Source organism: Protopterus annectens, chromosome 8.part0, assembly GCF_019279795.1.
Source record: "Protopterus annectens isolate FY-2018-M chromosome 8.part0, PAN1.0, whole genome shotgun sequence".
Taxonomy (NCBI): domain Eukaryota; kingdom Metazoa; phylum Chordata; order Ceratodontiformes; family Protopteridae; genus Protopterus; species Protopterus annectens.
Window position 1 is genome coordinate 1,627,358,950 of NC_056741.1, and position 26,771 is coordinate 1,627,385,720.

At 37.3% G+C, this 26,771-nt stretch overlaps 1 protein-coding gene across 2 annotated transcripts in view; it reads left to right on the forward strand.

Moving 5' to 3' along the window:
- The window catches only part of POU2F3 (POU class 2 homeobox 3), a 479,623-nt gene that overhangs the window by 156,337 nt on the left and 296,515 nt on the right, over nucleotides 1-26,771 (forward strand). The window contains exons 1-2 of one of the 2 annotated variants that reach the window (XM_044081152.1): nucleotides 15,142-15,260; nucleotides 15,889-15,957. In XM_044081152.1, the coding sequence (XP_043937087.1) occupies nucleotides 15,897-15,957 (61 nt within the window). In that variant the 5' untranslated portion in view covers nucleotides 15,142-15,260; nucleotides 15,889-15,896. Of the gene's footprint in view, nucleotides 1-15,141; nucleotides 15,261-15,888; nucleotides 15,958-26,771 lie in introns of those variants that run through there. The other variant, XM_044081151.1, reaches the window with a different exon arrangement.

Consider the following 26,771-nt stretch of genomic DNA (forward strand, 5'->3'; position numbering starts at 1 on the left):
CTATCATCTCCTCTGTTGAAAGAGAAGTTGGAGGGTTAATCCCCAGGCAACCAAGAAAGGAGATCATATTCTCTCTACAAACCTCTGCTACCCTGTATCTGTGCTGGGACCACCATCATCCCAGCAGTATGAAGGTGTGGCTTCACCTCCTCAAAAAGGGCTCCCACATTTGAGTGGACCTTGACTGCCACAGGTCTGGGAAATATACAGCGGTCTCATGCATGTAATTACCGACTCATTGATGCAGACGGTAGGATTTTTTACTTAACCAATTTCCTGAGACCAGCAACAACAGAAAACTCCAAAAAATGGTGTGATTTCAAGCAATAAATGCTTCAGTGAATGATGGCAGAACAATAACAACAGTGTGAATTTTGTTTGTTGTTCACATACCCCCTACCCCTTCCCATCTGCATTTAAAACCAGCCTCTGCTTGGTATCTGTCTGGTGGTAGATCAAGCTGCCTCTCACAGAATGGACAGACCAGCAATGGACACTTATTCCCATCCCTCTTTTGCCAGCTTCCCTAGTACCTGGGTCACTAATCAAACTCAGTTAATTTAAGTAATAGTCAAGGGTAGATCCTTTGTACACATAGCTGGTGTTGCATTATATGAAGATTTAGAAAATTAGTGGGCAGTTTATGAAAAATAGAGAGGAGCAAATGACATAACACTGATCTTTCATAGGAGATTACCAGGCTAATGCCCATAAAGCCTTTTTAAGTCTAGCCATTCATGCCCAAATTTTCCCAGTTGTCAGTGCAATAGGACTAGAATGGCTTTGGCATATGCCTGTATCTTAAGGCATCGACCAACTGCTCCATCATTTGAGTGACACCCTAGGGTAGGGGGATTAAAGAGGAAGACAAAGAAAGCAATTTTGTTGGAAAAGGACTCGTTTAGCAGGGCAATGTGGAACCATTTAATAGTTTTGGCTCTGAAGCCAGGTTTGATGAATGCCATCTCCAGAAGCTTTTGACTATTGAAATCAGAAGCTTGGGTGTGTGTGTTAAACAGTGTATTAAGAAAGCTTGCCCAGTCCATATCTGCTGAGGTCCTAAGTTATGCTACTCCTACTAAGAAGGAATCACATTGGTGTCTGAATAAAATCCCCTATTTATGCAAGTATAAGCAGACCTGGGTGTGGAGGACTTCTTCTAAAGATTTTTCCTGTTTTTATATAGACTGGAGTTGGGTCTGAAATCTAAAGCTGAATTGGGGGTCAAGGGGTTAACTAGAGGGCAGATGATAGTGTTTCTCTAAATATCAACTCCATATTGGTTGTGGGCAAGATGTTTGAATAAGTAAAGGAGGTGTATGTTTGTTAGAGCTTCTCTTTTCAGCTTTCCTTTCATTTATATTTTAAAAAAATAGAAATTTGCCCTGTTTACTAGAACATACATCATTTTTCTCCCTACATGTACATGATAAGTTTGTAAACAAGCCCTTAGCAAATGGCAGATCATAGAAACTTGAAATGGAAGCATTGCTATTTTGGTGTGTTTTAATGTGCCTCCTGTGTACTGGGGGTTAAGTAGCTGGTGGACTGAGTAGCTGGCTAAATTTCTCCCTTACTGCTGTGGGTTATTATTTCTTTTTAACTTTACTTTTATTTTTACTTTTATAAAGGAGAATCTTTTCCTTGACACACAGAGAAAGAAAAGTGTGTTCTTATTAACAGGGCAAGTATTTCAACAACTTCTTTGCAAACGGCAGCCAGCAAAAGCAGGTATGGCTCATGGTGATGTGAAGATGTAAACACATAGGTAGGTACTAGGCTATCTGCCCAAGGGCATTTATAAGCCTAGCCAGAGTGTGTCAGCTTTCACCGCCCCATTGATTAATTAACTGAGCCTCTGTCAAGAAGAGCCAATGAAGTGATCCCAGGGGTGTATTTTCTGTTACCCATCCACTCGTCAAGGTTTCTCTTGAAGGGTGTTAATGAGGGGCTCTGCCTAATGTAGTTAGGAATTTTGTTCCAAAGCATGGGGAGTCTCTGTGACAGGAATCTGTCCCACCAGCATGTTCTATTTATTGTTGTGGCAAGATTTAGCTCATTAGAGTGAGTGACTTGCAGTGACTTGGATTTCTTTAGGTGGAGCATGTCCATCAATTCTGAGTTGGACATGGCTTTGTAAGTCAGGCAGAGATCACCTCTGAGTAAGCGATATGCGACCGAGTACAGCTGGAGTTTTTCCAGTCGGGCTGCATAGGACATATGTTTGAGGCCAGTAATCCTCTTGGTGAGGTACTTTTGTGGTCTTTCCAGCTGTTGGAAGTGTCTTTTGAGGTACATCCCAAATGGGGCATTGTACTCTATGATGGGTCTGATGAGTGACAAGTAGCAAGGCACTATAACCTCTTTATTTCTAGATACAAACCCTTTAGTAAAATAGATGGGCTACATAGAAGGATTTCCTAACTACTTTGGCAATATGATTGTCAAAGGAGAGATTACTATCTACCTGGGTCCCCAGATCTCTTATTACCTCTTCTGCATTAAGGGGGCTGCCACCTATGTGGTAAGTCATGGGTGTTTTGTTTTTCCCAAACGGGATGACTTTGCATATCTTTGTGTGCTAAGCATATTTAGTATGGTTAAAGAGTAAGGATAATTGATATATCATTTCTTATCTAGTAATTAAGTTAAAATTATTTAACTTGACTAGTTGCAATGGAAAAAAAGACAAATTTTCTCTAACTGACCAAGTAGAATTTTTTTTAAGTCTGTGCTCTAAATGTAATATGTATGGTGGTAACACGAGTGGATGGAATTTTGAGAAATCAATATGTGTGAGATGCACAGACATACTGAACAAAACTCCAGGAAAAGGCTGTGATAATAGTATTCAAACCCATGAAGTTCAAAATCACTTTTTTTCCAGTTGTTAAAATTACTAATCACAATGATGATCAGACTGATTGTTTTAAAAGCAAGGAAACACACAGTGAGGTGGGGATTATTTGTGATAATGTTAGCAATGAAACTGAGGGTACTAACAAGATAAGTTTATCTTGCCATGGAATTAAGACAAGCTTATTGGATAACATGGACTTTGTAGGAAAAAAAAACAGTTTTGCCAAAAAAAGGTCTTAAAAGAAATGGGGGGCATGAGAGAAGGTGAAGTGGAAGATAAAGATGAGAAGATGTGGGGGGGTGACTAAAATGAGACTGGAGGGCTTTGAGAGGGGCTAAAGAAGCAGTTACTAGTCAGCTCACACTTCTCAGTGATATGAACTCACACTTTTCGGTGATATGGACTTATCTTTGAATGGGAATGATAATACACATGCTGAGACACATATTTAGGATAACAAGAATATTTCTGAGTGTTGAGATATTTTCTATAACTATATATGCACATACTAATCAATTTGTATGTGCTATGTAAAATATAACTTATCCAATGTAAAATACAAAATGGGTGCTGGACATAAAAATTGGGAATACTTAGAAGTTATAGAAAGAAAATTTGCATCAAGTATAGGAAGGCCTAGTAAGGTTAATAAAGACAGGTATTCTGAGGATGGAACTTGTTGTAGGAAACTGATAAGAATACAAGAAAATAATTTGAATTAAGACTAGATGCCAACACTGTTGACAACAAAAAAGTGTTATTTAGACATTTGGGAAATGGGAGTAAAACAGTATTAGTATAATTAAGGAGGGTAAATCGATCACCAGCAAAGACCTGCTGGTACTTCTTTTTTCAGATAAAGTTTCAAAAGTGCTGGTTAATTAATAGAGTGTTAACAATTAAGATCAACAAAGTTACCTCTGGGGATACCTCATTTTCTTTGGGTGTACCACAAGGGTCTTTTCTTGGACCAATAGTGTTTCCATTATTTAGGTCTGACTTTCCAGTACTTAATGGCATTTTGAACAGCAAATTTCCTGGTGACACTAACATTGGGATTATAGCGACCTCAGTTAAAGACCAAGCAAAACTGCAATGTTTAAGTGTTGAACATATGGATTTTCAAGAAAACAAATATGACAATTTTGTGCTTTGATAAGGATATTCCATATTATTCGTATGCCATTAATAATGTCTTACCTGGAGGAGAAGAAAAGACAAAGAATTTAGGAATTATTCTAGACAGTGGCCTCATGTATGGAAAATATGCAAATGATAGCCAGGAAGTGCTACATAATCATAAAGGGTATATTAAAAAGTATAACTAGTAGGGAAGAATGTTTTTACTTCCAATCTATAAAGCAGCTGTCAGGCCTATTACTGAGTATTGTGAAGTTGTCTTTGTCTACAACTGCACACAATACTACAGACTAGAAAGAAAACAAGGATATTATATTAGGCAAATTGTCAAGGTCAGACATTTGATTTATGAGAACAGGGTTACTAGGCTATCACTGAACACGGTTATGAACAGCGTACCTAATATTAATGCATACACATGTAAGTAGTGATAGTATTGCATCACTATTAGGTATTGCATTTAGATCGCATTCATAGAAAACTAGAAATAATTGTTTATTGGTACATAATTCTGTTTGTAACAACTCTGGAGGGATAATGTTTCATGGAAGAATCAGTAAACTATGGAACAGTCTACCATTTGACATCAGAAATGTAGAAGCCTTGAGATGTTTAAGAGAGTAGTCTGTTAAAGGTGTATATGATGATTCTTTTACTATTGTCAAACTTTTGTAAGGTCCGTTAGGAGGACTAGAGTTCGAAATAATGAACATTCAACATTGACATTAAGTTAAATAGGTTAAAATATTTCTTTATTTTATTTTGTATTTATTTATTTAACATTTGTTTACCAGGATTGGCCGGCTGGACCACTAGTGTCTGTTTTCAGCAGAGTCCTGGGGAGAAAAGCTCCATACAGTAAGAACCTAAATGAGTTGTACATGGTATCAGTAGTAGGTTACAGAGTAACATGGAATAGACAGTTAAACATGCTGCAGGATACCTAATAAGTATAAAAGATACAAAGGTGAAGTACAATTTATGAGTATAACACTTTCATGGAATAGCATAGGTACAATATATGTGCCAGGCGTTTTCATAGTAGAACATATTTACAATATATACAATTTATACGCAGGACAACTGTAGATCAGTATACGTTTGCTGCAGAGGCACAGGGAGGTAGGCTCCTCTGTTGGGGTTAGGCTTTGGGGGTGCATTGCAGTTGCATAATAGCTTGGAAAAGAGGTATAATTTAAGGAGGTTTTTGAAAGCTGAGGAACAGTTCTGTAGTCTGATGTTGGGAGGCAGGGTATTCCATGACTTAGCTACTTAAATGGGGAAAAGGAATTCCCCACGGCTGTTTTTACATGGGATATTGGCGATCAGAGCTTTGTTACTGGATCACAGTTGTCTAGTTGAGATATAGAAATTTAGAAGGCCAGATAGGGCAGGGGTTTCTCAGGATGGTATAGTATCTGGTGAGCTATACTGAGTTGAAGGTATTGTAATAAGATGGGAAATTCCAGCCAGTATAAAGTATGTAGGGACTGGCGGTGGTGAGACTGGGATTTTGCACTGGTTGCAAATCTGACAATTTTGTTGTAACAGGTGGAAAGTTTGTTCAGATCAGTTTAATTTAGGTTTATTAGCACTGGGGATGCAGAGAGTAATGTAGATAAGAGATGGGTTCTGGCTATGGCAATCCTAGACTTGGAGGTTAGGTACCTTTTGCTACGATAGAGGGTCCCTAGTTTTTTGGACTTTAGAGATATATTTGTTGAATTTCAATTGCTAATCTATAGTAAGTCCTAGTAATTTGGCCTCTGGGACTGGGGAGATGAGGGTCTTGTTAGTTGAGAGTATGGAGAAGGTAAGTTCACTAGACTTTGTTGGGAGGAACAGCATAATTTGTGTTCTCTTTGGGTTTAGTATTAATTGAGAATTATTTAGTCAATTTTCTATCTCTGTGAAGGATTCTTGAGCTTTTTGTTGGAGTAGTTGTAGGTCGGTGCAGAGCAGATCAGGGTTGTGCATCAGTGTATTGGACTATTTCAGCATTTGTGGTTGCTAGGTGAATTTGGTTTGTAAAGATGTCAAAAAGGAGGGGACCGAGAATTGAACCTTGGGATACTCCAAGTGTGACAGGGAGAGGAGGGGATAGGAAGCTGAGCCATTTGACAGACTGAAGCCAGCTGTTTAGATAACTACTGAACCAGAGTTGGGTGGGGCTGTTGATGCTGAGTTCTGAGAGGCAAGTTAAGAGTTTATCATGGGAGATGGTATTGAATGCTTTCAATAAGTAGAAAGGTAGCAGAGACTAGTTTGTCTTGGTTCCTGTGTGAGTTACTGGTGTTGGTGAAGTTAATTAGTGCAGTGGTGGTGTTATATGATGGACAGAAGCTGTGCTGGGTTTTAGATAGTAGGTTGTTAGAGAGGAGGTAGGTGAGGAGTTGGTGATGAATACACCTTTCCAGGATCTTTGATAGGGGTGAGAGGATTGCAGTGGGTCAGTAGTTATCTGAAGGGAGCTTTTGGTGATCTCCTGTGTAGATGTTTAACTTCCTTAGAGTGATGAGCATTGTCAATTTGTCTGGCCCAGTACAAGGATTTTCTATAACACTGGATAGCTTTTTTTCACAGAAGTCTAAAATATACAAGGGGTTATTTTCCTAGCTGGCCAATGTTTTTACATTTTAGTAAGGCTTTTTGGCTTTTCTTCACCCATTTATTTTTGAAATATCCTTTTAGTCTAGAAATAAGAGGAAACATCGATCCTATTGAGAGGTAAAATGTGCTAAAGGAGGTGTGCTTCACTATTGAGACACTGAATTTGAGTCTAGGTGAACAAACTGTGTTCTCAATGTTCATTTTCATTTGTCAATATTGACATGACATTTAAATCTAAATGTGCTAAGCAAAGAGGTTTGCCTTGTTAGAGGTAGAGCTTTCTTGAAGGTGAGTGGAAAGTGATTACTCAGGGAGAGAGGTGAATTTAGATAGTTAATAAATATTGACCTGTCCGTCATTAAGAATGTCTATTAGAGAGAGGGTTATGTTGTTGTTTTTTTTTTTTTTTTTTTTTTTTAATCAGGCCTGGTGGGTCCATCTACCAAAAAGGTTGCTGTTAAAATCTTCTAGCACAATGACGTTTTTGTAAGAGCAGCAATAAGAAGAGAGTTTAGTAGGAAGTTACACTGATAACAGAAGCTGTTGGGGGGGGGGGGGTTTGGCAGGTAAACCAGAGTAACGATTTAAGAAAGCTTGATTACCATCCAATTGGGAACATGGTCATTGAATGGCTGGTTCTTATTCTTTAGTAATTAAATTCTGGTGGTGTTTCTTGAGGTTAAGGATCCCTTAAATAACCTGTTGCCTAGCCAAGTATTAAACAAATGCCTATAGCCTGAGAGGAAAGTCTGTAGTCTGTGGAGGAGCTTTAACGCACAATTCAGTAAGGCCTTCATACCATGGGAATCAGTAGCCAACCATGTTTTCCTAGCTTCTTCATTATTTTGCTAGCATTCACAAGATTGTAGCTTATGTTACAGTTGTGAAGGAAGGTGGGCCTTGATTTGTTTCCACACCCTAAAAAAGCATTAGAAGAAGTATAACTATAAGATGAAGAATTGTCAATAAAAACACTGTTAAAATTCGTAGTAAATGAGATGTCACTCACCACTAATTGTAAATTTATTACAAATGTCGGTTTTGCGCTTTCGTCCCAAGAATAGACTTAATCAGAACCTTTGTTAACCTGCCATCAACCCACATTTAAATAACTTGATAATCATGTGATCACAAACATTAACAATAAATAATTATTAAAAACACATACACGTTTAAAACCAATGTTTTTAAGTATTTTTACATAAACTGTAATATTAAAATCTAAACAAACCAAACCTCTTATAATAATGTATTTTATCCCACATAGGGAAACCTTGATTGAATACTAGGAAATGCAGTGACAAGTGAAGCTTAATGCAATGACTCCCCCAGGCTTTAATGGCAGTATGTTAATTGCAAGTGTTCTTAAACTTCATACTGCTAAATCATGATTAGACACTGCCTTGTGATCGATTTACTATGGTTGACTATGAATTTTAGCAGTGATTTTAGTGATCGTCATTCTACTGCTTGGCTGTTTTTAGCCTGTATTCAAGATGATTAATTGCTTTTAGAAGTTTAGATGGCATTAATGAGAATAATGGATAAGAAGAAACACTGCAGAGAGATTAGACAAACTGAGTACAAGTCAGGTTAATAATTATTGATACACATGCGGTAAAATTAAAGATGCAAGAAGTACAGAAACTCAGAAGAAATGGCTAATGCTTCTAATGAAATCAGAAAAAAGAAAAAACTGAAAGAAACATACTACTTGATAATGGAAATCATGGGGTTCTGTATTATTATTATTATTATTGTTGCTATTATCAGATAATAAGTATTGATTTATAAAATGAGCAAGTTTAAAAAACAGGATGTCCATCTACAAGCATAGAATTTTCAGGTGACTACAAATGACATGTTCCTTTAGAGTAGTGATCTATTTCATTGCATTTTTAATAATATGCTTGAAATCTGAGACTTGTATAAAAGGTTGGACACTAAGGAGGGAGAAAAGGACCTGTACTGATTGGCTAGACAGAGGGACTGAGCTAGTAAAGATGTACAGCAGGTAAGGGTGATAAAGGATAATGAGGGAAACGTACTCACAAGTGAGGAGAGTGTTTTGAATAGATGAAAAGAGCATTTTGATGGGCTGATGAATGAAGAGAATGAGAGGGAGAGAAGGTTGCATGATGTGGGGATAGTGAATCAGGAAGTGCAATGGATTAGCAAGGAGGAAGTAAGGATAGCTATGAAGAGGATGAAGAATGGAAAGGCTGTTGGTCCAGATGACATACCTGTAGAAGCATGGAGGTGTTTAGGTGAAATGGCAGTGGAGTTTCTAACCAAATTGTTTAATGAAATCTTGGAAAGTGAGAGGATGCCTGAGGAATGGAGAAAAAAGTGTTTAGGTTCCGATTTTTAAGAATAAGGGCGATGTGCAGAGCTGTAGTAACTAAAGAGGGATAAAACTGATCAGTCACAGCATGAAATTATGGGAAAGGGTAGTGGAAGCTAGGTTAAGAAGGGACGTGGTGATTAGTGAACAGCAGTATGGTTTCATGCCAGGAAGGAGCACTACAGATGCAATATTTGCTCTGAGAGTGTTGATGGAGAAGTACAGAGAAGGTCAGAAGGAGTTGCATTTTGTCTTTGTGGACTTAGAGAAAGCATATGACAGGGTACCTAGAGAGGAGTTGTGGTATTGTATGTGGAAGTCAGGAGTAGCACAGAAGTATGTAAGAGTGTTACAGGATATGTACAAGGGTAGTGTGATAGTGGTGAGATCTGCAGTGGGAGTGACAGATGCATTTAAGGTGGAGGTGGGATTACATCAAGGATCAGTTCTGAGACCTTTCTTATTTGCACTGGTGATGGACTGGTTGACAGACGAGATCAGACAGGAGTCCCTGTGGACTATGATGTTTGCAGATGACATTGTGATATGTAGTAAGAGTAGAGAACAGGTTGAGGAGATGCTGGAGAGGTGGAGATATGCTCTAGATAGGAGAAGAATGAAGGTCAGCCGGACTAAGATGGAATATATGTGTGTGAATGAAAGGGGGGATAGAGGAATGGTGAGGATGCAGGGAGTAGAGTTGGTGAAGGTGGATGAGTTTAAATACTTGGGATCAACAGTTCAGAGTAATGGCGAGTGTGGAAGAGAGGTGAAGAAGAGAGTACAGACAGGGTGGAGTGGGTGGAGAAGAGTGTCAGGAGTGATTTATGACAGACGAGTACCAGTAAGAGTGAAAGGGAAGGTCTACAAGAGGGTAGTGAGACCAGCTATGTTATATGGGTTGGAGACAGTGGCATTGACAAAAAGGCAGGAGTCAGAGCTGGATGTGGCAGAGTTAAAGATGTTAAGATTTGCACTGGGTGGGACAAGGATGGACAGGATTAGGAATCAGTATATTAGAGGGTCAGCTCAGGTTGGACAGTTTGGAGACAAAGCCAGAGAGGCAAGATTGCATGGTTTGGTCATGTGCTGAGGAGGGATGCTGGGTATATTGGGAAAAGTATGCTAAGGATGAAGCTGCCAGGTAAAAGGAAAAGAGGAAGGCCTAAGATAAGGTTTATGGATGTGGTGAGAGAGGACATGCAGGTGGTTGGTGTGACAGAGCAAGATGCAGAGGACAGGAAGAAATGGAAACAGGTGATCCACTGTGGCGACCCCTAATGGGAACAGCTGAAAGAAGAAGAAGAAAGAAGAAGAAGATGATGCTTGAAATCTGCCACAATGAATATCAGTTTCACAGCTTGTCAACATATAGAAGCATGCATCACCAAATGTATTCTTGGATATAAATATGGATATTACAAGCCTATCAGCTCATTGGACATCATTAAGTAGTTTGTGCCATTCCAAGAAATAAGCAAATGGGGAAGTTGAGGTTATTGAATTCAACTAAAATCTTCCCATAACGTATTGAGAGAGAAAGAGAGAGTGGTGTTAACCGAATACAAGCCACTGCAAACTATAAAGTGCATAAAAGCGGTAGCTCCTAATATGCTGATACTGCAAACCAAGCAGTCTCATTACAATATTGCTGTACTTTGCAAAGAAGAGGAGCCTGACAGTAGATATATGTAAACAATAGAGAAGGGATGCGGGTGTATACACAGATCTATAGAGTGGCCCACTACCAAATTAGAACATGTAGTAGTACAAGACAACAGCAAAATAGGTTCCATTTTTGATAAGACTCCTCATCTTTTGTTGCTATTGTACACCTTATTTATTCTTTTCCTGATAATGTTCATAGATTGACCATTAAAGACCATTTCAGTCACATCCCAGAAAGTGCAAGGAAAACTATAGATCTACTCAATAGATACAGAATGCACATTGATTGATTGATTGCAATTTTGACCTGTCCACCTAACCAGTTAACAAAGACCCTTTTCAGACGTGACCTGCTCTAACGAGGAAACAAAGACAACATGTAGATGGCTCCACCTGGTAGTTTAAGCATTGGCACTAGGGATTTAATCACACTGATGTGACAAAACAACCCCTTGTAAACATGGAAAAAGGGTGCTGATGATAGTGGCAATGACATACCCATGAAGAAGCAAGTTAATCTGAACAGTGTCAAGAAGGTGAAAAGGCTGAGAACAGGATGGTAATCATTACATACACAGTTTGTTACACAGGCAGTAATACATGTTAATTAGATGCAATATATAATAAATATGACAATGAGCTTAAAGCATAAACTGTATATAATATGTAAATGTCTACATATAAAGTCTGTATATTAGACATGCTCTGCAAAGATGAGTTAGGCCCTTATCATTTAGGTAGGAAAACGACTATACTTACCTTTGTACTTAAATGGTCTTTAGGTAGATACTTGACAAATCCAAGATTTTACTTACTTGAATATAAGTAGTAAGATCTAATCTTTGGCTTAACAATAAGATAAGTTTTTTGACTGTCTGGTGTATAAAGAGAAACTTCTGGGTGTAAAGATTGTGTAGATGAATTGTGGAGATTGTACTAAAGGGGTGACAAAAATATAAGATTTGGAAACTTAAAAATCATTGATGGGCTCAGTGGTAGATGGAGTAGGACGGATTTGGCTCCTCTTACAGATGACATCTCATATGAGGAACCAGACGGTGTATTATATATGATGGGCCCACTGCCTTCTAACCAAATATCGATGGTCAAAGGTTCGACCAAAAAAGATTTGAAAAAGTTAACTACTTGTACGTATGTGTAAAGCAACAACCTCATTGCCTGCAATATATTAATTAAAAAAATAGAATAAAACATCATTTTTTGTAGGGGGAAAGTCCCTGTTCATTCCCCCATGTGAGTGGCTGCACCCTTACACCCCCTGCTAGTTATATATACTAACTCCAAGATTGCACAATGTCAGTGAAAGGAAATATTTCCTCTCCACGAGAACTGTGCAATCTCATATACCTGTTGACCATCTGTGTAGTTAACCAAATTTTGTCGGTTGCACAGATGTTGATTAAAATAGGAATTTAACGATATTCAGTTCCCCATATAAATATGTATATACTTAAGATATACACTTAAAACACACACACACACACACACACACACACACTAGAACAAAAAAGAAGATTGTAAGCTTATTTCTTTCATTTCATCCCTAGAAATTTCAGAGGAGATCCCTAGCCAGACTTGAGCTGCCTTGATGTATGAATAACAGTTGCCTTCCAACTGGACAGGTGCCCGAGATGTTTTCCTCACAAAAGAAAAATGTCTTTGGTAGCAAATTTAAAATGTAATATGTCTGTAAGGTAGTGCACCTAAAAAGTGCAGTGTTAGGGCTGTTTGTCCCATCTCTCAGGTACTTGCATCTGGGACTGGTTTACTCCATTGCTGTAGTGTGTACCAGGAACAATATATAGCAGTTTTGTTTGCTTTACAGTGGAAGGTAGTTCACGCAGTAATGTGTGGCCTCCACATCATCTGAATATTTAAACTAGATTGATGTGTTGTAATCTTTTTTTTTTTCTTCTTCACATGGCTATTCAGTATATTGGCTGACTTCTCAGACTCTGAAAGGGGGTCACAGTTGCATCTGCATTACATTCTTTATTTGGACTTGGTCTCAAAAAAGGGTGTTGATCTTACTTAAATAAAGACATGGGGAATATCCCTCTCTGTGAATATGTTCCCATTCTTGAAAAGGAAATGCTGTTATTTACATTGGCAGCTTCACCTTTGCTTTGGTATAAGCCTAATTTAGATGATGCCATGCAATGCTTTACAAGGGTATAGCTTCAGTCTAGCTGGAAGTGAGCATAAAGAGCTCATATGAAGTGATTAAGCAGAACTTAATAGTTGGGAAACATTTTGGGAAAAATTTTGCTTTAATGCATCAGGAAAAGCAGTACTGGGGTAGAACAGTTTAGCTAGACAGTCATGCAGGATGCTTAGCTGCAGAGCGATTCACTTTATTAGGTCATGAATTGCCAGGTCTAATGAAGTAATATCAAAGTCCTACCTCATGGGCTGAAAGAATTCCCATGGTCATCTGATGAATATGTACTATAATCTTATAATGTATCATCCTATTCAGCAAGTGTGTGTCTCTGCTTCAGTTGCACCGAAAGGGCAATCTACTCAAAGCTTTTTATTCACAATTTTGGTTCAGACACTGTCAGTGAAAACTGTAGACATTAAATATAGACCAAAAGCTGCAACCATTTTCTAGAGGGTCTTGTACTTCTGCGTAATGCTGCATTCATTCAGAGTGCTGCCTTAAAGATTGTTACATCTCAGGTGGTATGGCATTGAGTGCTGAGTAGGGTTTGGGGTTAGCATAAAGGATAAGGTGTTTACCTCACAGACAAGAGGTATAGGGTTTGATTTTCACCAAGGGAAACTGTGTAAAATGGTCTACAGGGCCAGCTGGCCTAGTACTGACCTATGAACTGTGAATGGTGTTTCAAAACATGTCCTTCCACACCCTGATATGTGGTGCTTATATTCTGAAGTAGTGCCCAGTTTTACTTCTCTTATTAACCTAAACCTAACAAAATACATTTATCTACAGTTTGTATATTTTGCATGCTACATTTTACTTTAATGTCTCATCTGACTTGCTACATTGTTTCACAAAGGCCTTTTCCTTCTGGGGCTCAAATTTCTGGAAACGGTCACCGCTATCTTTCATGAGGTTACCCGCAATCTGGCAATTTAAAACTTTCTTACTGATTGTCTTGTATTAAACAATGTATGTCAATATATGTCACATGACATACTAACACCACAGTTGTAGGAAGAGTGGAGTGGAAGGGGGTTTATTCTCCAGGACCATGTTGCAGGGGGTACCAATGATGGAAATCTGATATTGCAGAGATGACACAATATATTATGACTGCTTTTTCCTCGTCTGGATCTTTTAGGATTCTGCATAGTTGTGAGTAGTACAAAGGACTTCTAGTATGGGATTCTGAATGGGAGGGAGTTTTATTACAAAAATCAGGATAGGAGAATGACCTAAAACTGTTTACTATAGATAAGCAGAAGTGCTTGTTCCATTTCAGAACAACTGCTGCTACTAAGGCTAACAGGATGAAGGACAATGGTGTTAAAGCACCCGCAATGCACTAAACAGAGTGCAGTCCTGGAGTCTGTTTACAGGGAGACGTTCAACTGTTGGCTGGGTGGGCTTACACAAGAGGGGTATGAAAATATTAGGATCATGTCAGGACTAGCATGAAAGGTACAGGCTTTAATACCTGCAAACTGGAGGATAAGAGTGCAGGAAGGATATCCTCCAGGCATTCAACGTGTTAAAAAGAATGTCAGGCAGTGGAGGACAAACTTTTTGGAGGAAGAAGGATGGGAGGAAAGTGCTTGGTTGGAAGGTACAAAGTGATGGCTCATGGTATAGGCAGAGAAGTATTGCTTCATCAAAAGAGTGGAGGATACAGGAATATGCTTCCTTATGACCTTGTGTGGTTGCTCCATACTTAGAATATCAAAACACCCATGGAACAAGCTGACAGGTAAAAAGAAGGAAAGGGAGCCGGTAGTGAGATAGGGGATTTGGGAATTTAGTGATGCACCAGTGGTTCTAGAATCTTACGATTCAGTCGTTTATTATGTTCTTACTGTTATGATACAACATAATCTTTTGGTCATAAGCATGGTAGTGGGGGGGGGGGGTAACTGCAGCAAAGCATTCTTTGCCACATTACAAACTTGGTAAAGTTTACAAAAACTTTCACTTAACATATCTGATAGAAGTAGAACCAAAACAAAAGCACAAAAACATGTATCAGAATGATCTCCCTAGTTTAATAGTACATAACCCCCACCCCTTCAGAGTTCTGTAGTCAAAAGAAAATTAAAGCATTTCATTTTCTTTATTCTTGTCTGACTTTTTAAAAACAGACCAACAGACTAACTCCATGAGTAATGGTTGTGCTAGGCAAATGAGTGTCTTCTGCTCACCAGCGATTGGTTTCCTGAAAAATATGCAAATCATACCCTTTTGGTCTGAATGTGTTAACCGTCTGCTCTAAGCCACCTGCCTGCTTGTGGCAAAGGCAGATTTGAATAAAATATTTGAGCTTTCCTAACTGACTCTAGTTTGAGCTGTTTAATAAAAAGGACAGGAAAGGCAGAAACTGAGTAAAATAAATTAGTCTGAAGTACCTGCTGTCCTGGACTGATTTCTTAGGGGGTCTTACTGTCACTCAGCCTAGGGTAAAATCATTTTATGTAGTTAGTTATTTTTTTCTTGTTTTGGGGTGACAGTTCAGTATGGTATAAAATAATGTTTGAACATATTCAGTGATAATATGTTACTTTAGTGTGGTTTAGCATTTGTTAAGTGTGGAAAGATTTACAGCTGAAGCTGACAAATGTTTTTTTTTTTTTTTCTTGCATAGGGTATTTAAATGGCTGGGATGGTATAATGTGACCCACAAGTTCTAAGTTAATCTAAGAGCAGCTTAGGTGATTGATTTGTGTCATTTTGTCCTTGATTTAGAAAAGGGGCACTGATGGAGAAATGGGTCTGAGACCTTATGAGAATACAATTCTCTGCACTGAGATTAAACAGTTACTTGTTGTCACAGTAAAAGCCTCAATGATGAAAGGAGGAAGGTGAAAGGGCAGGATAGTGGCTAGCAATAGATAAAGCCTTTCTCGCTTATGAATATTATAATTGGAGGGAGAGAGAGAGTGTGTGTGCATGTAGAGCAGAAAATTTGAAAGTCGAATGTATTATTCTAATAGTAAAGTTCATTTTCCTGTTTAGTAAATGCCACATTTGTGTCTGTATGAAGTTATGACTCTCTAGTAAAATCAGCTGATATTTTCCCTTTTGCAGATACTGAGATGAGTGGAGAAACACTGGAGTCATCAGAGTCTCGTAACCGAACGGAGCAGCAGGATGGAGGTAGGACAGTAAATTAATTTGGTTGCATTTCTTTATTTGTGATAATATTAATACAGAGATGCTGACACTTATGTAATGCTACTGCTATGTTGCAGTATTTGATGAACATGAAACATTAAGTTGTACCTGATGTCTATGAGTTACAAAGTGTGAGTAAAGTGTTTCTGCTGTGAATGTATATTTATGCTTCACTGGATAGTAATTTTTTCACACTGAATTAAGTACTTGGAAAAATAAAACAAAAAAGATCTTCCAAATTCTAATGTTAAATGCACATATTAGTATTTACACAGATAGCTCTTTGAGTGTAAACCTTCCCTTTATAGTTTAAAAGCCCATTAGTGGGTATTATTTTCTGAAAATAGCATTTAATTTCTTGATCATAGAAAAGTTAGTTATTATAATGCTAACATACATCTGCACTTGTTTTATTTATGTCACATTTATTTAGAAAAAAAAGTATGAATAATGCCTCTAGTTTATAAAAAAAACTCTGTGTACTGCCATCTTACTGAACCCAATGCCTTCAAGCTATTTATATAAGAGTATGACTTTATTCCATTTTGTTGAATTAGTATTACCTGCCAGAGTCATTTTATAGAAGGATACAAGAAATGAAAACTGCACAGCTGGAACAGTTTGACTGAACACAAAAATATAAATTATAACCAAACGTGATATATTACCAGTTCCCTTCCAGCTCGTCCCCAAGCACAAACAAAAATACAGTATATAACTGTATGCGCATTACAAAATCTACCCTTTTTATCACACAAAATAATTTTGGGCCACAGAAAATGAAAGTTATTTTTTTGGAAGTGAGTAAATCCACTAGATACCACATTCATTTAGTTTTGTGTATTATCACTTATCTTATTCCCTTGTCATCATGGAGTAACAAAGGAGTTATTTAAGCTGTGACATTACTGGGCAGTAATTATGATAATAAGAAAAACAGGTGTACGTTACCTATTACTGCACTATAAAATAAATATTAAATACACAGTGATTATATGGATTTGTGAAAGTAAATGTGCAACTGAAACATCAGTGACCATTGTCTGTACCGAGTGTTAGATAAAATGTGCCATAACTTGCTATGTAAGCACTTGGACAGCTGAATCCTACACCTGTCTCACATTATACATTATAGTGACAAAGCCAAGCTGTAACATGCTGGTAAAGCTGGTTACATCTAACAGTAGCTGAGCTGTAATATTTAGTTATCAAAGTAAGTGAATTGAATCAGTAATTCAATTTGTCTAAATTCAATTTCAGGTTTTTGGGCTATTTCCATTTCCTGCCCAGTGTGTCATCATAGAGTGGGCTTAAGTCACATATGCTGACTGAGTCTAAATAAACAGCTAGCTTAATGCACAAGTCTGCCTTCAAAAGACAATTCAGCTATTTTAAAACATATGCAATACTGTGTATCTTTGTGTGGTAGTGGTGGGTTGTTGAGCTGTGGTGATAAACTGAAATTTGTCTTGAAGTTGGTAATGACATTGCGAACATATCTGAAGTGACCTGAATTTTGGACCAAATTTGGGAGAAGGCTCATACTGTAACAACATTACATTCTTTCCCCAGACACCATCCTTATAGTTTGATGCTCAAAACTCTCAAAAAAAACTCTTAAAAAGTTGAATATAAATGATTTACCACACTGCTAATAGATCTGTAATGTAAAGTTGCCTATCTTGTTACATTCCTGGGCAGATAAACAAAGTATTAAAGGATTCTAAAACTTAATCGCATACAAATTGTATAAGCACAGCTGTTACCATCTCCGAGGCTTCACCAAGAGGGGGGGGGGGGTAATATAAAAAAATAATTTGTAAGTTGTAATTTAGATGGCTTATATAATGCAATTTAAGTCAGTAAAGTCTTGAAAAAAACTTTAATACTCACCTAACTACTGTTTTAAATTAATCACTAATCTTTTGTACAGCTGAAGATAATGCTATTAAATTGCTAAGATCAATGCTTTTCATGGGACTCAGGACATGTGCCTTGTAATAAGAAAATGTTGACAATCTCCTGAAAAAAAATAGTTTTAAATAGCTCCATAATAACATTGATTAAATGAAATTATTAATTAATTTATTTTTGACTAGGAAGTAGAACTGAACATTACACTTTTGCAGTGTAAATCTTAAAAAGAAAAGTTTCTAACTATAAGGTTTGGTAGAAAAACATGTAACTATAATTCCTACAGTCAGAGAAACAAATTTACAGGGATAATGAAAAAGTTAGGTTTATATGTCAACAATAATTTTGCAACAATTGAAGAAATATCTGCATAATGTTTATACATTTTAAACTTTACTATCTTTAGTACAGCAGTTGTGTAGGAGCTACATAAAACAGGAGCTTCAGTGTAGTACATACAGAGTTACAGAAAATAAAGCCATTGATATATAGAAAGGATAGCAAATGCATCTTCAGTACACTTTGTGCTTTACTTGGTAAATGCAAGCAAAATGCAAATATATAATGCCTGCTCAGTGAAGGTAAGGTTAAAATATTAAGAGTAATATGTCACAGTTCTAAACATAGTATAAATGGTTGATGGATCTTATGCACCTGAAGCAAGGCAGGAGAACTGCTGGTCAAATCATTTTAATATTCAGTACCTCTTCTGGAAAGAAGAGACAAAGGAAGTTGATGAGTATGGATGAAGGAGACTTGGAGCACTGGAAGAATGTAAGGATGAGTCGCAAGAAGTGTGTGGGGCATAGGACTTGGGAATTATGAAGGACTCTAACAGTGGCAAGAGTAAAATGGTGAAAATGAGGAATCAGGAATTTGGTTCATGTAGGAGAAGGGTCAAGCTAATAAACTAGAGAATGTGAGGGAGGGAAAACAAAAGAATGGTGGTGTCAGACTAGATGACAGGAGGCAGATTAGAAGCTCAATTAAAAGAGAAACCGGTACACAATGGAAAAATTGATAGGCTTGTGAGCATTCAACAGCCACTCTAAAAATGTTGGCAGGGGCAAGTTCCTATATATTTAGAGTTACATCACTGCAAATTCTTTTTTTTTTTTTTTACTGCATTAAAGCTATGTAGTGAGTCTCTTTATCCATTAGTAGATGCTTGTACTACAGAGGTTTCTAAGAAGTGACTGTGAAAGGCTTGCCAGGTCGGTGTCTTAGAAAATGTTCCTTAGCTACTTGGTTATATTAGCTTCTTTGTCATTGTTAGTTGCATCATCTTCAAATTATTAGACAATTCAAGCCATATAAGCTTGTGAAAGGTTTCAGTGGTGGGAAGCCAGAGGAAAGCTACCAAAAAAAAAAAAGCTATGCAGTCCTGGTACAGGTTAGCACAAGTTGTGTTTGTTGTGAAGAAGTTAGTTAGTATGTGGAAAACATGCATGAGGCTAGGCAGCAAGACAAAGAAGGCACAGGCTATAGCTTTTCCAGTACAGATGGACATAAAAGACTTGATGTATATCAAGCCAAACCTCGGACTTTTTTTTTTAATACCAGGATTTATTTTGAGGTCATTGTACAAGATTACCCCGAGAAGCTTTGCAAAGCTCACAACTTGAATAGGTGACAGCTCCATGAAAGTAATAAGCAGGGCAGGAGCAAGTGAATAAGAGACTGGTATATCATATTTTAGTGTTGTATTTATTCTACTTTATTTAAAATGTATCTTTCCTAGAAGGCTGAACAAGAAGCACCAGGGGAATAAAGTATATACATTTATTGGAAGCTGTGATCATTATTTTATTTTATTTTTATTATTATTATTTTCTGGTAGTCATTTTATTTATAAGCTATTCATTTCATTATAAACTGTTTTACATGAAAGAAGTAGTTCTATACATTTCCTGTCCATTAAAAATAATGTGTGCAGATTTTTTTCAAGCAATTAAATTGTGAAAATTTAATAACATCTTCAAAAGAATTAAAATAGATGAGGCAATTTTTAATAAGAGAGTAAGCATATATTGAAATAAATATTAAATCCTACTACATGTAACTGCACTCTATATGGCTACGTAAATCAGATGTTTTAATGTCATGTTCACTATTTTTTTTTCTTTCAATGTCTGTAAAGACTAGGCCTTCTTTCCTATCTCAGCTCAGCAAATCATTGTTTCCCTGAGGAGACAGATTTTTTTTTGTCTTAACTACATCTATTCACAATCAAAGTCAGAGTTACTCATTGCACCTGTCTGTTGTCCTTCCTTTCCATTTGGGGAGGTCACTAGTTTCCGATCTCTTCACAGGCACTGACGGGTATTTTATACCATTGTAAACATTGTTTCAATATGTGAATAAAGAGCTCAGAATTTCCAGTCTGCTAAACTCATAACTCACCGTATAACTAAGAACTTGAGATTTGATTCTTACCACTTTCACATCCTCCAAATGAGTTTTTAGCAAGGCATTTGGTATTGTGGATCCGCCTAGCATTATAAGTTGATTGGGTCTCTGAAATGATATTATAAAATTAAACACAGGCTAAGTATGACTTACAAAATTAAACAGCATCAGGCATATCTAAAGTGAACTCACCACATCACAAATCATTACCTTACTGATTTGTTAGGATGACACCATGCTTGTTTCATTTAAGGTCTAAAAGTGGATGAAACATTTTTAATTTCTTGTATGGGAAGTAGAATTAATTTGTAGCCACCGTAACATAAAATGGTCAGGTAAAATCACTTTTTATAGATGCCACCCTGGGATCGTGACAGGGGTGTCCTGTCATAAGATCAGTGTACTTGTTTGTTACCACATACAAAGCATTTCATTTATACGTCATAGGGTATTTCCAAAGCTGGATATCTTGCATTCTACTATACTGATGTGAATGTTGGCAAGCTGATGCCAGAAGCTGGGGCCCTGAGCTATCTAATACATGCAAGTTTGATACAAGAGGCCTAAGAAGCCCACAAAATCTGCTCATTTGTTTCACTATCAGCTACGATATGGTCTCCCACTAACACTTTATTATGTGTACTAATTTTCTTCTCAAGCCTTCTATGCTTTTGCAACCATCCCCTTCTGCCACACAGTTAGAGAAATGCTTACTAGTTTTGATCTAAAATTGACCATTTTCCCCAAGCTAAAACATATGCTCTTTCTCTTCTGGTTATCCTAACAATCCAGTATGAGAGATGCTTTGTACCAGTAGCCAGTTCATACCAGCATATTGTATCAACCCTTTCCAATTTCTTTCCCAGGGGTACACACAATTTGTAACCAAACATCTTTTGCAAGTGGCTTTCCCATCTTTATTGCTATCTTCTAAATGTATTGTGTGCCTCCTCCCTGTCTCTTATGGAGCCCAGTTTTGGAGACTTCAATGAATTCTAACTAAAACAGAATATAAATGGGGATTCTAACAAGCTTTTCTTAGCGACAATTCCCTTTCAGTTCATGCAGCATTTTGATGTTTCCAGTTACTGCTTTCTTATTATGTTTCCCCTCCTTCATGTTCTTCCAGACATTAATGTCTCTTCTTCCACTAAAGTATCTAAAAAACTACCACTACAGTAGCTTCTACTCCACTTCCTGTAACCCATACACATTTATTTGTCAATGTATAACCACAAGTTTCTGTCTCAAAAAGTATATTTCTGAAAACTTTTCAAGTCATCCTGCATTCTTTGTATACATTCAGGACTGTCCATTTCATTGATCATTTCAGTATTATCTTCATATATATTTATGTATCAAAGTTTGGGTCTTTGTGTGGCACTGAATTATTTTCAGTTGATTATTTTATACATGATTATTTGTCTTGACTTGTTACCATAAGTAAATTGTTAGGTTCAAGGTGCATGTTCTGCACTGATTTTGGAATAAGTCTCATTCTAGGTCCATGGCATGTATGGTCATTTTTTTTGTATTGATGCTGTGTTTATTTATTTATGTGTTGTTTTGCTGTAGTATCTATTATAAGTGAAATCTCAGCAGATAAAATTATATGTACTCACATACATACACACACACACACATACTTGTTCACTAGACTCCCAAAAAAGTAAACAAACAAAAATAACAGATGAGTGCATAGTAAGGTTTTCTGTGTTTGTCTCCCTTGAAGACGGACAATGCTTAAAACAATTGGAGCATTTTATAATAGCAGAAAAGAAGTATGATTTACATGTTTTTAAAATTCATTTGTGAGTCTGTCATTACATTCAGGAATCTACATTCACTAGCTATCTTCAAAGCTTCTACATTAAAAACACACACACACACACACACACACACACACACACACACACACACACACACACACACACACACACACACATACTTGTTCACTAGACTCCCAAAAAAAGTAAACAAACAAAAATAACAGATGAGTGCATAGTAAGGTTTTCTGTGTTTGTCTCCCTTGAAGACGGACAATGCTTAAAACAATTGGAGCATTTTATAATAGCAGAAAAGAAGTATGATTTACATGTTTTTAAAATTCATTTGTGAGTCTGTCATTACATTCAGGAATCTACATTCACTAGCTATCTTCAAAGCTTCTACATTAAAAAAACACACACAAACACACATACACACACACACACACACACACACACACACACACACACACGCACATGCGCGCGCACATACACACGCACACGCATGCACGTATCCACATGCACACCTATGCACATGCAGAAACATGCACACGCAGTCCATAGCTTGATAATCCTAAAAGACAATACCTTATGCAACAGTATGCTAAATATGAGTTTTGATTGTATATGTGTTATTTCTTTTTAATTTTGTGCCAGTTTAGTCAGTTACTTAGCATTTTTTATTCTGTTTCACTTTTTTCTGTGCTGAATTCTGAAAGTGAAGGGGCAGTTGTGTTTAGTAGTCATACTCAGTTATCTGAAACATGAATCTACTTTCTGTACCCCAGCATCATTGGCCTTCAGACAAATTTACAGAAGTTCATTTAAATGTAATAAACATCGCAGCCACAGTGCTTAACTGTGGATCACTCCATGATTAACCCTGCTTAGAGAGAGGATGAAATGCAAACAACTTTAAAGAAGTGAAGTCTGATGCATGTGCTAGTCTGGCTTGGACTACATACAAGGTCATGATAACAATGAAGGTGACAGGATAGATAAGCGGTCTCATAAGTTCATAGGTGTTTACTAGGCTAACAACCACTAGGGCCTTTATAAGCCTAGCCATGCAATCCAAATGTGTCCCACAAGTTATATGTTTTAGACGTTTATACAGGGATGATTGTTGGTTATGACATTTATTGATTGCATCTGTCCATCAGAAATGTGGGTACCAGACGTCACATAAGATAAGGCCACATGACAGTGAGGTGATTACAGAGTCCAAAACTGAACTACATGCATATTCTGGTGATGAAGAAAAGCATCAGAATTTAACAGCATGTAATTTCAAGTGCTAGCACTATTCATTCATTCATTTTTTGATATTCATGGAAATCAGTAAATTTCCATGCAAAAATAAATAGGCTGCCTGAAGTATATAATGTAATGGGAATAAGGCTCGTTGTACGTCGTTTCCCGATATTCCAAAAAACAGGTTTCAGCTGCATGAATGGCATAGTTTAAGGACAGAAATACTGTGTTTGTATTAAAACTTTGAGAATAATTACTTTATTTGATGAAGAACCAAAAGTAATAAAGGGAAGAGCTAGCCAGCAATAAATGTTAGATGAACAGGCAGACAGAATGTCAGTCAGTCTTCTATACTCTTTCTAGCAGTGACGCATCAGAAGTAAAAGGCAATATGGGGAAGGCTAATATCTCAGTTCAGCCTCCCAAAGATATTCTCATGATATCTAATGAGATTACTTTTAAGTACATCTGCCAACGCCACTGCTTTATTTAAAAAATATCTAAGCGCTAAAGCCAACTTTTCTTGTTTCAATGCTCATTTTCCTGCCTACAAAACAATCCCTACATTGTTGAGTGTACTTAAAGCATAACTTGGCTGTTTCTCACTTTGTGTGGCATTTCTGTATTAGTCAGGTTCCTTAATGCACACCACACCTGGTTTAAAAGAAGTCTTGCAATGATTTGTTTATTTTTGTAGGGTTTTATTTTCTCTTCTTACCTACCAGTTATCAAGCCTTCTTCCCCGATTCCCCCTTCATTCCCCTCTTCAGTTTCAATTGACTGGCACCCTGTGCCTGTGGGTAAGCTTCCTCCACAGGAATTGTACCTTACTGCCACTATAATTTCGGTCCGATGTGTATAAGAGAGAAAACTCTGGAGAGCTGACATTCAGACAGCCATGAAGGGCGATTTGGTCCCTTCAGTTCTGACTCTACTCATCTGCCTCCATCATATTGCAATCCTCAGTCCAATGACATGAGGGTCTGGCTTTAAATAACCTCAAAAAAAGAGCCATCTACATTTATGGGCATGTCATAATTGTCTCCAGACCAGAGATCTACATATTATAAACTAGTCCTTGCTTTTCTTAAATGGTAAGGGATGGGATATTTAATTGCTCTAAACAGTCATTGACAAGTGAGGTACGTATGTAGCTGTGTCACTTCAAGAGATCTGCTACACCGACCTCCTGCAGTGTGTGTGTGTGTGTGTGTGTGTGTGTGTGTGTGTGTGTGTGTGTGTGTGTGTGTGTGTGTGTGTGTCTGTCCGTCCGTCCCAGCCACAAGCCTTGGATGCCAATGAAGGTTATTCTAAATAGCATGATAACATTAAGTCCACATCTCACTGAGTGGTTGTACAGCCCCTACAGGTTTCTGCTTGCTCCGTGGTGGCACAGTAGAGCAGAGCCATCAACCCTCCCAACAAGGAATGGGTGAACGGACATACACTGCTTAGTCTAATCCTATTTTGCCATTGTGTCCAACACCCCAGCTTGCTAATTAAATCTAGATTGCAGACAGAATTTTATCCCTCTGCAGCATGGAACCAGTTATTTAGTAATCTGTCCCCCTGAATCTTGAACCTTATTGCCCATTATATTTGAGTTATTGCTCAGAATAGCATGATGTTTCTAGCCAACCCCCCACCCCCACCCCACCCCGCACCATGCATGTAATCCAATTGAATGTCTGGGACCATAGGTTATGCTCTGAGACACATCAGTTCTGTTGTCATTTTGGAAGATGGCAATAACAAAGGAGTATATATACAGTATACATCAGGGAGTTACTGAGTAAGAATGAATAAATATGGTCCCTAGAATTGTTTAAAGCAACAATTCAGTGTTTCCCCTTTCTAAGTGAAGCCATAGAAAACTTGATGAAAAAGCAATACTAAAAAAAAAATTCCTGTAGAAATAAAATCATGTTAATAAGACAGCCCTCATCAGGACATTTTGAGGCAGAAGAAATCATAAAATAGTACCATTTTAAAGTGATACAGGTATATTCAGTACTATATAAAATATCAATGTACGGGAAAAAAAATATTTTTTTAAAGTTTCTGAGCAGAATGGTCTTTTAATCTCCTAGTCCTATTATAAATTCAGATTTTAAAATATAGCCACAATACAGGGTCCAAAAACTGAGGATACAGCTTTTCTTCATACTGCTAGTCATACAGGCTGCTTGTCACATATATCTATGCTTTATTGCCTCAGGATGAGCACCACAGAAAGTAGAACATTGCTGACCCTTGATTAATCCCAATGAGAAGATGCCTACTGGCTCATATTTCAGGATATCATCATCACTCCCAATGTGAAAACACCTGCTGGCATATATTTCAGGATATCGTGATCACTCCCAATGTGGAAACACCTGCTGGCACATATTTCAGGTTACCGTGATCACTCCATATGATAAAATGTCTGCTGTCACATATTTCAGAATACTGGGATTACTCCAAATGTGAAATTGCCTGTTGGCACATATTTGAGGATACCGTATGTTCTGCTTTCTTGAAGGAAGCATAAATTACAGTTTAGAAAAAAAAGAAGAACAGAAAAAAGAGACTTCAGTTAAAAGGTTTGAAAATCAAAGTTGCACTCCAATGATCTGGAAATTTGGCTGGCATATCCTCATGTTCATATTTCCTATTACTCATAAAATCATCTAGAAATTCTTAAAAGAGGCATATATGTACATGGCTTAATTAGCAGTCATAAAATGGTCCAAAATTTTGAAATTCTATATTACAAACGGATCTCTCTCTGTCTTGACTGGCTAAATGAATTTTCATTAAGTCAGATTAAGTGGGCCAAAATCTTGCAAAACTGACATAGCAGAAGAAATACGTAGCCCAGTTAAGGGCATACACTAATTTACTGCAGTCTTCAGAATGAATTAATGACAACTCAAGGCCATGAATGTTTAAAAGGACTGATCTTTACTTTACAATGGGCAAATGGCCTATTTACTGATGTCAGCACTGCAAGTCATATTCAACAACGGACAAAATTTGAATACTATTTCAGTTCAAAATTAGTTTATGATTCTATTAGACCAGTTGGCAAATTCTTACTGGTGATAATCTATATAGCGATGGTTCTCATGCAATTTTCACATAAGCAACAATGAGTCCCAGACTGGGAATTGCAATGAAGTAACTTGGTAACGTACCACCAAAGGGTGTTTTGAGGTTTAATACTGCAGGCAGACAGCCTCATAACTAATGAAACGTTTATTTCCCTGCATGTCCAGTCTTGAGGATACTATTACACTTCCTCTGTATTTGTTTGGCAAATACATCGCTTGTGTTGTGTTGATTTTTAAATTTTTATATGCTTATTGGTAATTATGTGTCATAAAATTGTTCTGTTTATGCAGTGTAACAGTGTGTTATAGTAACACATACTGCAAGTGTTAAAAAGATTTGATTAAAATACATGTGTTT